Consider the following 15,661-nt stretch of genomic DNA (forward strand, 5'->3'; position numbering starts at 1 on the left):
TGCATAAAGAATCAAAAAGAAAATTTTTCCACTTCCTTAGTATAGACTTCAGCTCTTTAGTTTTCTCAAATAACTTATTATTAATCAAAGGTTACAAAACTGGGTGAGTCATTACCTAGTTTCACCTAGTGAGTCTATAAGCTTCCAAGGGAATATAAAACCTCAATATTAAACTGTTCCCTCATAAAATCAGAAAAAGAGCACCAAATACATTCTCATATCATAAATACCTAATATAACTATATAATTTGATTTGGAAATTATTCTAACATATCAACCCACAATACTTCCTGAACTCAAAATTCAAGTTCCAACGCAAATGGCATAATTAAAACAATTACAAAAGTGCACATGGCACCTTTATGATCATTCTTCCATACAGAAATCAAAATAAGTTCTGTGCTTCCCACAAAAGCCTCACCACAGAAACATGCAAACCTTAAAGTAAAATAAAAAGTGCTCATGGGGCCAATTCTCTGGGTTAAATAGGGGATGAGTGTCCAATCTAGTTCCCAGATTATTAGCTCTGCCTAGTTCTTGTTTTCTAGAACACCACCACGATCTTTCAGTTATTACTAGCTTGATAACCACATATTTTGAAATTACCACAGGGACCAGAGGGAAAATAAGAGAAAGAAATATCCATTCTCAAAACTGAACTAAATACCAGAGTCCACAGACACTTCATTATTACTCTCTCTCTGACTTAGACTTATAAATGAAAAACCTGTCATTTTGTTAAAGGGACAAAAAACTCAGTCACAGGAACCCAAAATGTTGTTCTGCTAATGTCAAGAGAGTTGCTCCTTGAGTGGCTTGAGATGTCTAAATTCACTCCTAGCTACATAATGAAAGTCCTACCACCTTAACATTTGCAATGAGGTGCAAGTACATGACACAGACTCCTGGCTTTTCAGAGATTGTTTTAATACATTAAAACAATTGAAATTGTAATTGAAACCAATCATATCTCCTGTTGGGTCAGGGGCTCTAAGGTCTCTCCAACTTTAACGTGAGCATGAATCATCTGGGAATCTCGTTAAAATGTAGAATATGATTCAGAAGCTCTGGGACTGCATGTCCAACAAGCTCCCAGGTGATGTCAATGCTACTGCTTGATGGACCACACTTGGAGTAGCAGGACTCTAAGGAATGTTTCCAAATAGAACCTTAATCAGATGTTTATTCTCAAAATATACAGTCTCCACCAAGAGTTTGTAAAGGGAGATAATATTCCAGAGTCTAAAAAAGGCATCTGCTTCCTCTCGCTTTTTTTGTGATTTTTATCGTTGTAAACCCAATGTAATACCTTAATAAAGGGCAACTTTTAAAAATGTCTTTTGTGCTGACACTTTTTGGAGGATTGATTTGAACGGGGCTTGAATGGATGAACATAAAACCTCAAGCCTTTTGTAATAAAAGGGTTGATTCAAAATAAATATTTTTTAATTATGTCAAATACTAATGAAAAGTAATGTTTATGAATAGTTTATAAGAGAATCATTTGGAATTAACAATTTTCATTTTCCCCACACAATAAATAGCTTATATACTAAAGAAGACAGCTTTCCTTAAGCAGGAGTAAAAAAGCCAACAAAAATAAAGTCATGCCCACGGCACAGTCATAATATTATTTTTAGTGAGGAACAGACCAAGATTAAGATATACAAAAGTATATGAGGAGAATTACATGCCATTAAATTTGTCCTAGAACCTGGGGGAGGGTTCAGGGAAAGAGAACAGCTGGTAAATTTAAGAAAAATTAACTGGAAAAGATTACACATGAGAGCACTAGTCCATCCCCCTTAAGAAAACCAATGAACCCCCACAAACTTTCGTTTTTAGGTTTCAACAATGTTTTCTTTTCGTACGCTCATTAGTCCAACCTTCCCTGCAAAATCCAACCAACCATCATAAAAATTAAGTTGGCGAGAGGTCCAGCTGGCTAAGTCCACGTTTACCCTTAGATGCATTTCAAGCCCAGGAGGGTAAAACACGTGGTGGAAGGAGCAAGAGTAAACGGAGAACCACGTCTCTTCACACAGAGGGAAGCCTCCCACGTTGAGCACCTTTCTGCACTTTTCAGGGTAAGGTGTCTCAGTGCTTTCGTGCACGCTTCAGCCCCATCACAGTGAAGGTAGCAGCCGTCAGTTTCTCATAAACAAGGAACATGAGAGCAGCAGTGAGCACTGTCTGCAGCAGCTTGGCTTCAAGGCCTTTGTAGAGTCCTATTATTCCAAAACGCCTGAAAGGAAAGAGGTTTGAAAAACATAAAATGTTTTCTTTATAGAAGTCAACTCCTGCAGGAAAGAAACATACTACGCTGATAGCTACTTTGCAAAGGCTTATTCTTAGGATCAAAACAAGCAATGGAAGTTTTAGCTATTAACAGACTTCTGTTGTCAAATTACTTCTTATCTTTAAAGGTATCTGGGGACTGATTAAAGTTTAGTAGTCATGAGCCACCAATACTCTCTCTATATAATTACTATTAATTAACAGAATGCTGACAATATCCCACAGATAGGAGGCAGGTCCTAAAATCTCCTACAACCATCTTAACGCTAAAATTTGAAATCTAGTAACTTTTAGGTCTTTACTTTAATGCTCTCCCAACTCAGTTATTTCAACTTAATAGTGTCTAAATGGTAGGAAAGCTGCCCGTTGGTTTGGATCATTTTAGCCTCAAGAGAACTAGAGAAAGTGATAGAAATAAAAAGCTACCTGATTCTCAGCCTTCCCCTATGTTTGATCTTCTAACTCACTGTTTCTCAAATTTAGCATACAAGCATACCCGAAGGCTTGTTAAACCACAGATTACTGGATCCCAACCCCAGAGTTTCCAATTCATATTAAGTCTGGGATGAGACCCAAGAATTTGCATTTCTAACAAGCTCCCAGGTGATGAGGAGGAGGATGTCAGCCTGGGGACTAGCCCTTTAGAACCACTGCTCAACTACAGACAAGAACGCTTTAACTAGAACCAGGAGTCCAGAGTAAATGATCTCTCCAAAATTATTTGTTGAGAGTGAATTAATCTCACGCTAGTTCATCAGTAACTCCAGGGCTACACACATCATGCAGACTGAGATATTAAACTAACCAAGTGCTCTATTCAGAAGATATTCTACATTTTATATATTTGCTACGCGTGAAAATCTATTATTTGGGAAAACCATGTGATATAGAAATGAATAGCCTTGACCCGTGAATTTCTAGTTCATTGACTAACATGAATTATGTTCCCCCAAGAAACCCAAGAAAGTCTACCTCAGTGTTTCTTAAGGTGAGGTCCACTGCGAGATAGAAAACATATATATTGGTCTCTGTCTCTGGTTCCTGGCACAGAGCTCCTAGAACCTTCATAATTTCCTAAGTAATACGAGTACTAGGAGCATCTTTTATACAAATATTTGATCTGTGACCCTGGTTCCTGACACAGAGTTCCTAAATTCCTTGGAATTTCCTGGGTGATAGTGGTGCCTTTTGTTCAAAGAGGTGACTGTTAGTGGGCTCCTGGATGGGGCTGCTCACCAGAAAGACCAAGCCATGATTATAAGGTTGGAATTTTCAGCCCCACCCCATATTCTCCAGCGATGGGAGAGGGGCTGGAAACAGAGTTAATGATAGATCATGTCTACATGATGAAGTCTCCATAAAAACCCCAAAAGTATGCCAAAACAAGAAGTAACAAATGTTGGAGAGGTTGTGGAGAAAAAGGATCCCTCGTACACTGCTGGTGGGAATGCAAACTGGTGCAGCCACTATGGAAAACAGTATGGAGATTCCTCAAAAAATTAAAAATAGAAATACCATATGACCCAGCCATCCCACTACTGGGTATTTATCCAAAGAGCTTTAAGTCAGCAATTCCAAAAGTCCCATGCACCCCTATGTTCATTGCAGCATTATTTACAATAGCCAAGACGTGGAAGCAACCTAAGTGCCCAGCAACTGATGAGTGGATAAAGAAGATGTGGTGTATATATATACAGTGGAATACTACTCAGCCATAAAAAAAGAATACAATTGTCCCATTCACAACAACATGGATGGACCTTGAGGAAATTATGTTAAGTGAAATAAGCCAGATAGAGAATGACAATCTCTGTATGACTCCACTCATACGAGGAATTTAAACATGTAGACAAAGAGAACAGATTAGTGGCTACCAGGGGAAAGGGGGGGTGGGTGATGGGCACAAAGGGTGAAGGGGTACACCTAAAACACGACTGACAAACAATAATGTACAACTGAAATTTCACAAGATTGTAAACTATCATAAACTCAATAAAAATTAACTTTAAAAAACCCTAAAAAACCAAAAGCATGGGGTTCAGAGAGCTGCCAGGTTGGTAAACCTGGAAAATCTATGTTTTGGGAGGGTGGATACACCCCAGGCTCCATGGGGACAGAAACTCCTGTGCTCAGGACCCTCCTAGACCTTGCCCTATGTATCTCTTCATTTGGTTGTTCATCTGTATCCTTTATCATATCCTTTAATACACTGGTAAACCTAAGTGTTTCCCTGAGTTCTGTGAGCTCTTCTAGCAAACAATTGAATCCAAGGGGGAGGAGGTCATGGCAACATCTGAGTTGTAGCCAAGTAAGACAGAAGTTGTGGTTAATGTGGGGACCCACTACTTGTGATTGGCATCTGAAGTGGGAGTCAGTCTTATGGGACTGAGCCCTTAACCTGTGGGACCTGATGTATCAGGATTGAGTTAAATTGTAGGACACCCAGCTGGTGTCACAGAAGTTGCTTGGTGTGGGAAAAATCCCCACATATTTGGTGATGAGAAGCATCAGAAGTGAAGTGCTCTGTGTGAGTAGTAAAGGATAGATATATAGGAGTAGTGTAGGTTTTCTTTATACCCACTTACATCAGAATCACCAGGGTCTATTTAGAAATAAAGATTACCAGGCCCCACTCCAGAGGGGAGGCATGAACCTGTATTTCAAGAAGCTCTTAGGTGATTATTAATTGTTCAGAAGTTAGGAGAGGCCTGGCATGGTATACTGCACTGTCCAATATGGCAGCTATGTATGTAGCAATTAAAATAAAACTACAAACTTCAGTTTCTCAGTTGCACTGGCCACATTTCAAGTGCTTAACAGCCACATCTGGTTAGTGGCAACTGTACTGGACAGTGCAGATATTTCTTTTCTTTTGTTTTTTTTTTGAAAGATTGGCACCTGAGCTAACAACGGTTGCCAATCTTTTTTTTTTTTTTTCTGCTTTTTCTCCCCAAATCCCCCTAGTACATAGTTGTATATTTTAGTTGTGGGTCCTTCCAATCGTGGCACATGGGACGCTGCCTCAGCGTGGCCTGATGAGTGATGCCATGTCCACGCCCAGGATCTGAACCAGTGAACCCCTGGGGTGCCGCAGCAGAGCACGAGAACTTAACCACTCGGCCACGGGGCCGGCCCCAGACCACATTCAAGATGGTGAAGACATCCATCACCCCCAAAAGTATCCTCATGTCTCTTTGTAATTATTCCCTACCTTGACCTACCGTGGCCCCAGGTAACCACTGATCTGCTTTCTGTCACTACAGATTATCTGCATTTTTTAAGTTTTATACAAGTGAAGTCATACAGTATGAATTCTTTTTTGTCTGACTTCTTTCACTCAGCATAATTATTTTGAGATTCATCCAAGTTGCTGTATGTATCAATAATTCTTTCTTTTTTATTTCTGAGTAGAAATCACAACTTGTGTACCTATTCACCAGAAGATGGACATTTGGGTTGTTCCCCATTTTTGACTCTTACAAATAAAGCTATTATTAACATTTGTGTACAAGTCTTTGTGTATTTCATTTCTTTCGGGTAAATACCTTGAAGTGGAATGGCTGGGTTCTATGGTAGGATTATGTATAACTTTTTAAGAAAATGCCAAACTGCTTTCCAAAGTGGATGTACCATTCTATATTCCCATCAATAGTAAAGGAAAGTTCTAGTTGCTCCACATTCTTGCCAACACTTGGTATGGTGAGCATTTATTTTTTACTTTATATCAATTTTTTATCTTTGATTTTATTTTTTATTCCAAGTATATTCTATTTTTATAATGAACTTATTTATCTCCAGAGCATCTTACATCCAGGAACAGTAACAAAGTTACAGCAGCTTTTGCTTCAAAGGAAGCCCCTGACTTACTCGACATCCCTAAGGGTCAGTTTCTTTAAGCGAACCAGGGAAATGATGATAATACCTGCCTCATGGGGCTACTGTCAGGATTAAGTGAGATTACCCAGGTAAAGCATTGAGCTCATTGTCTGCCACAAAACAAACATTAAAAAATGTTAGCTACTCTTACCATTGTTGTCACTGTCATCATTATGGTGATAACTGTATTATTCTTCCCATTCCCCGCTCCCTTTCCCTCTATAACTACTGCTCTGTAATGTGTGTCTATTTCTATCTACAAAAGAGGTCACAGTGATGGAAGCACCACTCAGGCAGATGGTCTTTATATTAGACTATATAAGGGTTCCCTTTTTAAAGGAGTTCTGCGTATTCAACTAACAAAGAATAAGGACCTGAATTTTCCATAATTTCCCCAAATGCTGTCATATTGCACTAAGCCCCTAAAATGAGAAATGTCTGAGCACGACACACAAGGGAGAGGTTTCTAGGTGGCCACTGCCAAGGCAGTAGTACAAGATAAGCAAATCAAACCACTTCCTGGCAGAGAAGGCTGTTGAAAGAGAGGAGAGAATGTGAAGCATCTACAAAGCTCACCTTACTCGTTGGTGAAGAAGATAGAGAACATTACGAAGACTCCCCAATGTTCTGTTTTCTGGGTTTAGTCTGTGACGTCCGAACTAGGGAAGAAGAAGAAAGATAAATAATTAGTTTATTATACTGCATTTTTATCTTAATTTCTACCTGTAGAGAAAATTATGTTGGAGTAATATCTTACAGCATATGGTAATAAAAATATCCAATTAGTATGCAGATTTCATTAATCCTCTATTTTTCAATGAAATATCTCAATGAGATAAGTGAAAATAAGAAATTTCAACGAAGCAAGCACGAGAATTTTCAGCTCACAGAGAATTATGGGGAAAATTCTACCTCAAAAGAAAAAAAACATGCCCAAGATGAAGATTTAAATATTGGTGGTATGGCTTAACTTCCAGTCCATTAAGAAGTTCTGACAAACGCTAATCAATTAGAACCACTACAGTTTAAGCTCTTCACATTACAAAAGCGTCAAAATACATTTATTTGATGCTACTGAATTCCTTTATATTATGTACCAATTTTAAAATAGTAAATTGGTAAAAATACTTTTAACAGAAGGTAATAATTTTTTTGAACTGAAATACTCCTTTCACTGTCACCTCCATTTATCTATCAATAAGTCCTTTGAATTTTTTCATCAAGAATCTGTCCACATCTTACCTCTCCTCTCCACTGCTACTACCTAAGTCTAGGCCAGCATCACCTCTCACTTGTATTACTGAAATGGCCGCCTACCTGATCGCCCCCCTTTTCTCTCAGCTTACTGACCGATTCATCACACAACAACCCCAGTAATCTTCTTGAAATTTAAATCACATCACATCACATCTCTCCCTAGGCTTCCCACTACGGTGAGAATAAAATCCAGTCCTCACTTACAGCCTCCCTGTTACTTTTCCAATCTCATCCTGAGCCACTCTCCAGCTGCAGCAGCCTCCTTTCTGTTCCCCGGATTTGCCAAACTCTCAGCACATCATGTTTCCTCTAGCTAGAATGCTCTTTGCATGGCTGGGTCCTTACTTCCTTTAAGGCTTTTACATATGCCTCCTCAGAGGAGACTATCCCTCATCATCCTGTCTAAGAAGATCCCCATCATGCCCCTCTCAACTAAATCACGGAATGTTGTTCACTTCCTTTATGGTTTCTCAATTTGTAATTACCTATGTATTTTGGTTATTTACCTGTTCACTCTCTCATCTGTCACTTCCATGAGGGCAGGAATTAGGACTGTTTTATTTACCATGTACCCAGCTCCTCACATAGAGGGGGTGCTTAATAATATCTCAGTGAATAAATAACTGAATAAATGAAAAACCAGAAATTTGAAAGTGCTCAGAAAAATCATTAATTCCTCCTGATGAACTAAAGGAATCAATCTCTGATTTGTACAGGATAATCTAAGTAAATCAACTTGAAGGAGAAGAAAGTAAACTTATACTTTCCCTGAATTCCTTAAAGAACCTTCCTCCACATTTGGGTTTTCTGGCATACTGTGTTACCTAAGATATTGCAAATGAAACTTTGTTCCAAACCAAATAGGAAACCAACAGAGAGCCAGCTTGGTCACCAGAATATCAAAGAAATGGAAAAATGGATGAGGAATGCTCTGGCCTACCAACTGACTGCTTTATTGCTTTATTAACTTTGCCTTAAACAGAGAAACCATGCATTTTAGAATGTTGTTTGACTAAGTGCAGGAAGAACCCCAGCACTCACCCTCAGAATTGACTGTACCGTCTGCATGGGATAGGTGACTGTAGTGGCAATCGCTTTGGCTACTGCACCAATGATGAACACATCCACAGAAGAAAGCTGGAAAGCAAAGAAAGAATGAACCATATCAATCCAAACAACAAGAAAGCGTCAGAGATTATTACTTGCTACTTTCAAAATCAGGGATTACCTTCATTCGTTTCTTTAAAAGCTGCCGCTTTAAACCTTCATAGAACATGAATTGGATGGCAGGATTGAAGACCAACAGCAAGGAGGGAAATGTGCCATTCCATAAAGCCAAGATTCCTTCATCTCGAATGATCTGGTGGAAAGCATCTGAGCAAGAAGAAATCAAGGACTTTTGATGACAATCTCCTAACTAAAGAAGACAATGTGAATTATGTTCAAATGGACCTGGAGCACAAACCATACTGGTTCTATTAAGATTTCCTTCTTGCAATGATATTTTAGGGGCAAGTTCATCAGTAACCACTTTTCGATAATCATCAGACACTGACAGTCATCAAGTTATTGAGTGACCAACTTCAGTTACAGGCAATTCTTCCTGCTAATCTGAGGTTAGAATGTCAAGTTTTCCTAATTGTCACCACCACTGGGAACTCTATATTACAAAGAATTGTGACTTGATAGCACATGTATTTCATAACAAAGTACAGTACAACAAAAGATAAGAGAGTTCCCTGGAGTCCATTATATAGGATTCATCTTAAAAGAAAACCAATGTTCTCATTCCTGAGACGAAAACATGGGAAAGGAGAACCTGGCAATGTGGTACTATTAAACTCAAAGATATCACACCCTAATCTGGTATCTTTATCCAAAGACAACACTAGGAAAAAAAAGTGTATTCACTCCCCTCCCACCTATACTCTGTGGGAGCAGTTTACTTCTCTACCCCTTGTCTTTGACCTTGGCCTCATGATGTGCTTCGGCCAAGAGGAAGTTGGCAGACAAGATGCAAACAGGGGCTTGAAATATGCTCGTATGACTGGGCCTGTCCTCTTGTACTTTTGCCATCACCAAGAGAAGAATATGCTCAGGCTGGTCCCCAGAAGAGGACGAGAGACCGTGGAGCTGAGACTCCCAGCCTGGGGTCAGCCTAGAAGAGTCAAATCTCTGTCATTCTACAGACACATGGGCAAAACTAATGCTTACTGTTGGATGCTGAGATATGAGGTTGTCTTTTATGTAGCATTATTGTGACAATAAATTCCAGATACAAAGAGAAGAGAAAACCCTTAAACAAGAACTCACCCAAGAGACACTTACCAATAATACCTTTGTAGTTGGTTGGTACAATGTCTTCATTCCTAAATTTTGCCCCTTGCAGCTTTAGTCTGGTGTTTACGACCCAGAGTGGAGTTGTTAGCAACACATTCACCACTCCTTTAAAAAAAAAAAAAAAGAGTGAGAGACAAAGGGAAAGCAAAATATAACGTTTTAAGCTTTGCTACGTTGTTAAAGCTACACATCACTGCTCCATTTATACCTCTCCCCACTGACCTACTTAGAGACCTAAGGAAAAGTGTCTATCTGTGACAGGGTACAACACAAGCCACTACTGTTAGAAGCAATTCAGAAGCCTTGCTGATAGCAAAATGGATGGCACAGTCTCTCTCCATGTGAGAAGAGTAATGAGTTTCCTCATTTGTATAACAGGAGGCAATCTATTTGTCAATTTATACAGCATCCAAGGTAGCAATTTGATATAGTTTTAAATAACAGCTTTAAGAGAGGGGAAGTGGCTTACTGATTACATGCTAAGTCCATGACAATATCAGATAAAATACACATTTTACAACTCTCATATAAGTAGTTCACAAGGTTTTGGTGAGTATAGATCTGGTACAACGGGTGACAGGTGGGACAAAGTAGTGATATTGGAAAGTGCTTCAACAGAGACTAGAGGCTCATAGAAGAGATCCTCATCATTTAGGGAATTAGGATAGGCAGGCAGCAAGCAGTAGTTACGAACTGTCACAAAACACCTGAAACAGCTTCACAAGCATCATGATCCTTACAAGCTTAAGGATGGGGATCTTGGTCCCCCAAGGTTGCCTTAGAGTGGAACAATTAAAGCCAGGTGCTTCTTTTTTGAAAACACATGATCACAATTTAACACCATCTTGAGATATTAAAATATTCCTCATCAGTCCTGAAATGGTTAAAAAAAAAAAAACAGAAAACCAGACAGAGTTGTAACAAAGTGCCTGACACACAGTATATACTTTATAAATATTTGTTAAATAAATATTGAACAAATGAATCAATGAACAAACTCAGCAAATCACCATACATCGAGGTATCTGGCTCTAGCCATGCTCTGAAGAACCAAGACACACAATCCTAAGGAAGAGAAATCTTTTACTAAAAGTCATTTAAACACAATAGGAGAAAGAAAGTCTTGATTTAAGGAATCTCAAAATATACTATACAGAAAACACAGTATGATGAAGGATAAATGTGGTAAAATAGCCAAGAGATTAAAATTCTATTTCTTTATTTGTTGCATACAGTTGCAAAAGTAAGATACTTTGCTATGTACTCTTAGGAACATTATGACAACACATTTCTCAAAATAAAATACATTATCAAATAATTTTACGAGCTGTATTTGTTATAACACCAAGGAGTTATCTTTAGTTATGACTGATTATATTCATACAATGTCACTTGAGGCATCGATCATAATCTGAAAAAGTCCTACCTAGACTCTTGCTAGTCTCATTTTTAAAAAGTGCCAGTGCCCAAGAGGCCAAGACAGAAGAATATCAATACATGCCCATTTGCCTAGACGTCATACCCATTTTAACGCAAGGTATACAAGACTTAACAGAAAAATCAATAGCCAGAAAAATCAGACTAGAAAGTGCTACTGAGCAGTCGACTGCATTTTTTTTAAGATGAAGAAGAGGCGCTGGCCCAGCAGCGTAGTGGTTAAGTTTGTGTGCTCCACTTTGGCAGCCCAGGTTTGCGGGTTCAGATCCTGGGTGTGGACCTACACAATGCTCATCAAGCCATGCTATGGTGGCATCCCACATACAAAATAGAGGAAGATTGGCACACATGTTAGCCCAGCGACAATCTTCCTCAAGCAAAAAGAGGAAGATTGGAAACTGATGTTAGCTCAGGGCCACTCTTCCTCACCAAAAAAAAAAAAGAAGAAGAAGAAGAAGAAGAGGAAGAGAAGTGAGCTTAGAACCAGAGATCACAAGCTTCCATGGATACTGTAGACAGGCACCATGTATATACCTTTCTAAACAAATGAAATAGACTGACCATTAAATAAATTCTTTAGAAATCAAAATTCCCTTCATGCTCTAAGAGACAGGCACACACAAGACACTTCAGAGGCAATGAAGCCAAGACTAAGATTTAACCATTATTTAAAATTCTGTTTTCATAATCCCCATCAATAACACGAGCTGAAAGACTGAGAGGATTCTAAGGACAAGCTCAAGTACAAAAATGTACTACATCATTTAAAGAAGAGAATATAAAGTCCTTGTAAAAACATTTTGTATTTCAAAGCTTTTTATTTGAGAAGTTCAAGTACTTTGTTCATTCTCTAAGCCAAAATAGATAGAGAGGTATTTTTTAACCGCTACAATTTTATGACTTCTGGGCAAAGATACTCAAAATACTTGAGGATCCAAAACTTTAGTAAAAACTTGCAACCTATATAAGCAAACAAAGGACAACATTCCACAGAGGAAAAACAAGCTATAAACGGTTACGATGAGTGATTTCTGAATCTTACTAACGCACGATGGATATGGCTGAAGGACAAAGAAAGCTGTCTGCTTATTTATGACCCTGTGTAGAAAATTCTTCTGCCAGTTCCAAGCTGTGGCTGTTACTTTGGCTCTAAGATGGGAATACTCATACTTTACCTACTTAAGGACAGGAGATTGTTTTTCTTCTAATTTGAATGAATCTCTTTTCTTTCCCTTTCCTTCTTTTGTGAAAAATCACTTACAAGGAAACAGAACCAAAATTAAGAGATGAAGAGCAGTTACTGACACACTCACTAAAATTATTCACTGATACAAGAAATAATTGGAACATAGCTATTTACTTTTGAAATCTGGAAAACAAATAGTTTTAAATCAGTAGTGAGTTTCCTTTGTTAAGGAGAGACAACAAGAATGAAGTAATATGTTGGGTGCCATCCCTGGTAGTATAATGGTTAAATTTGCGGACTCGGCTTTGGCAGCCCAGGGTTCGTGGGTTCGGATCCCACGTGTGGACCTACACACTGCTCATCAAGCCATGCTGTGGTGGTGTCCCACATATGGAATAGAGGAAGATTGGCACAGATGTTAGCTCAGGGCCAATCTTCCTCACACACAAAAAAGAAGCAGTATGCTAACTGGGTATGCACTTCTAGGAAATATGTGCAGTGATCATTGATACGAGAAAATGGCAGATCAGAGCTGGCCCAGTGGCACAGCAGTTAAGTTTGCACACTCTGCTTCGGTGGCCCAGGGTTTGCTGGATGGATCCTGGCTGCAGACCTACACATCGCTCATCAAGCCATGCTGTGGCAGCGGTCCCACATAGAAGAACTAGAAGGACTTACAACTAGGATATACAACTATGTACTGGAGCTTTGGGGAAGAAAAAAAAGAGGAAGATTGGTAACAGATGTTAGCTCAGGGCCAATCTTCCTCACCAAGAAGCACACTTTAAAAAAAAAAGATATGTCTAATAGGTTACTTGAGCAAAATTAAAGTGAGCTTAAGCGAACATTAAAAAAAAAAAGGAAAATGGAAGATCAAGGCCACAAAGCTAACCATTTGGCTCCTATGAAAGAATGCAACTTGATACATAACAGGAACAAACCTGCCTTACCAGATTTAAGGCCCGAGGACAGGAAATTAATTTGAACTGTCACAACAGTAACACCATTGGCATTCAAAAAGAATTACTGGTAAAAATCCCAATTTCATAAAAACAGCAAGTACCTTCTTTATTTAAGCCATCTATTTCTAAATTCTTCCACAAGTTATTAAGCTATATGCACTTTTGTCTGTGAAAATACAATAAATAATAATAAATTTCTAAGTTTCAAGCAGAATTTGAGTAACAATAATACTGTTCCTAGTTATCCTTGGAGAGAAAACATTTCTACAGAGATAATACAATGACAGAGCTGACAGCAGGAAGAGAAAAAGCTAATTATTATAAAAGCTAATTATCCTAAGAATGCATAGATATTAAGATATGAAAATACGTTATGAGCAGAAGTTTAAAATTCACAAAAGTAATTTCCAAGGATTCCCTACCTTCAGAAAAGAGAGGAGCTATAATCAGAGAATCTCAGAACTATGAAGGACTGTAAAATTCATCTGACCAAGGGTCTCTCAACTGTGACACTACTGACATTTGGGGCTGGATAACTCTGTTTAGGGTGGAGTGGGAGGGTGTGCTATTGCGTAGGGTGTTTAGCAGTATCCCTGGTCTCTACTCACTGGATGCCAGTAGCACCTCCTAGCTGTGACAACCAAAACTGTCTCCGGACATTGCCATATGTTCCCTGTGGGTCAAAATCAGCCTCAGTTGAGAACCACTGATCTAATCCAATCACCAAGTGATTATTCACTTTATTTTTGAAAATCTCAAAGACAGAAATTTACTCTCACTCCAATGGCCTATTTTTTCCAAGAGCTGTTAGAAATTTCATTTTTACTCATATTAAATCTACCTTCTTAAATCAATTGGAAACATACATGAAATTAGCTAGTAGATGTTTTTCACCTGAGGTCTGCATTAGCAATTCTGAAATGACTTTGTGTGTATTTTAGGATAAGTAAATGTATTGCAATCCTGGCCCAGTTCCTTTAGGTAAAATAGAACAAGTCCAGTCCCTCCTCCACAAGTCATCTGTCCATGGTCTGCTCATCAAACATATATTGTGTGTCTGGTATGTGATAAGCCATGTTCCAGGTGCTGATGATACAGCAATAAATAAAAATGAAAATCCCTGCCCTCATGAAGCTTACATTCTGATGGTATAAGACAAGACAAGAAAGTAAAATATGTCATACGTTAGAGAATAAGAGTTAAGGAGAAAATTTAAGCAGAGAAGACAGAGTACTGGGAGTAGAAGTGGCTACTATTTCAGATATTGTGGACATTTAGGGAAAGACCTTAAAGGAGGTGAGGGAGTGAACCACACAGTCACCAGGCAGAGGAAACAGCAGGTACACGCCCTGAGGCAGAAGTACGCCGGGCGTGTTCAGCGAGAAGAGGCCAGTGTGATGGCAGTGGTATAAATGAAGAGAAGAACAGGGGCCAGATCATTATAGGGCTTTGTAGGACAAGGTAAGGACTTTGGCTTTTACTCTGAATGAGATGGGAAGCAACTGGAAGGCTGTGAACAGAGAAATAATATGATCTCACTTATGTTTTAACATGAATATAGATTGAAGGGGAGAAAGGAGGAAGCAGGACATCAGTTAGGAGGCTCGGAAGATAATCCAGGCAAGATTTGATGGTGGTTTGGACTTGGGTGGTAGTGGAGACAAGTGGTTGAATTCTGGATACCATATGAAGAAAGAGGCAAAAGGATTTGTTCATAGATTGGAGGTGCGGTCAGGGAGAGAGGATTAATTCAGGATTTTTGGTTGGGCAACTAGAAGACTAGAGCTGCCACTTAGTAAAATGGAGATTACAGGAGGAGCAGTCCTTTAAATTTAATTCATTTGTTCAATATTTAATCAGCACTTTCTATGTACCAGGCACTGTATTAAAATACTGAGGATGCAGAGATAACAAAAATGTAATCTTTGCCTTTAAGGAATTCACTGTCCGGTAGAAGAAAAAGAAATATGCAGACTATTACTATAGAGGAAAGTAAGCACTGAGACAGACGTATACACTATGTTGGAGCACAGAGGATGGGCACCTAACCCAGAATGAAACCTGGAGGTGGTGGGTATGGGAAACAGGGAAGGCTTCCTGAAGAGGAGGTAGCTTGAACTGAGAACAAAAGGACGAACGGGAGTTAATAAGATGAAAAAAAGCAGTAAGACTGTTTCAGACAGGCAATGAAATATGCAGTAAGAATGTTTCAGACAGACAACAGTAGCTGTAGAGGGATGGAGTTACTAAATGGCTTGGTATATTCAAGGAATCAGTCTGGCATAAGAGGATGGGAACAGTAAAG

The 15,661-nt window shown here is 38.9% G+C and overlaps 1 protein-coding gene across 12 annotated transcripts in view; it reads right to left on the reverse strand.

Moving 5' to 3' along the window:
* Positions 1 to 1,424: 1,424 nt before the first annotated feature.
* Positions 1,425 to 15,661, reverse strand: part of SLC25A17 (solute carrier family 25 member 17) — a 38,448-nt gene continuing 24,211 nt past the window's right edge. For all 12 annotated transcript variants that reach the window (XM_001502255.6, XM_014736858.3, XM_005606662.4 and 9 more), the window contains 5 exons: positions 9,760 to 9,876; positions 8,660 to 8,805; positions 8,473 to 8,568; positions 6,751 to 6,833; positions 1,425 to 2,245 (listed from right to left, as the gene is read on the reverse strand). In XM_001502255.6, coding sequence (XP_001502305.1) covers positions 2,098 to 2,245; positions 6,751 to 6,833; positions 8,473 to 8,568; positions 8,660 to 8,805; positions 9,760 to 9,876 — 590 coding nt within the window. In that variant the 3' untranslated portion in view covers positions 1,425 to 2,097. The remainder of the gene's footprint in view (positions 2,246 to 6,750; positions 6,834 to 8,472; positions 8,569 to 8,659; positions 8,806 to 9,759; positions 9,877 to 15,661) is intronic.

Source organism: Equus caballus, chromosome 28, assembly GCF_041296265.1.
Source record: "Equus caballus isolate H_3958 breed thoroughbred chromosome 28, TB-T2T, whole genome shotgun sequence".
NCBI classification, from domain to species: domain Eukaryota; kingdom Metazoa; phylum Chordata; class Mammalia; order Perissodactyla; family Equidae; genus Equus; species Equus caballus.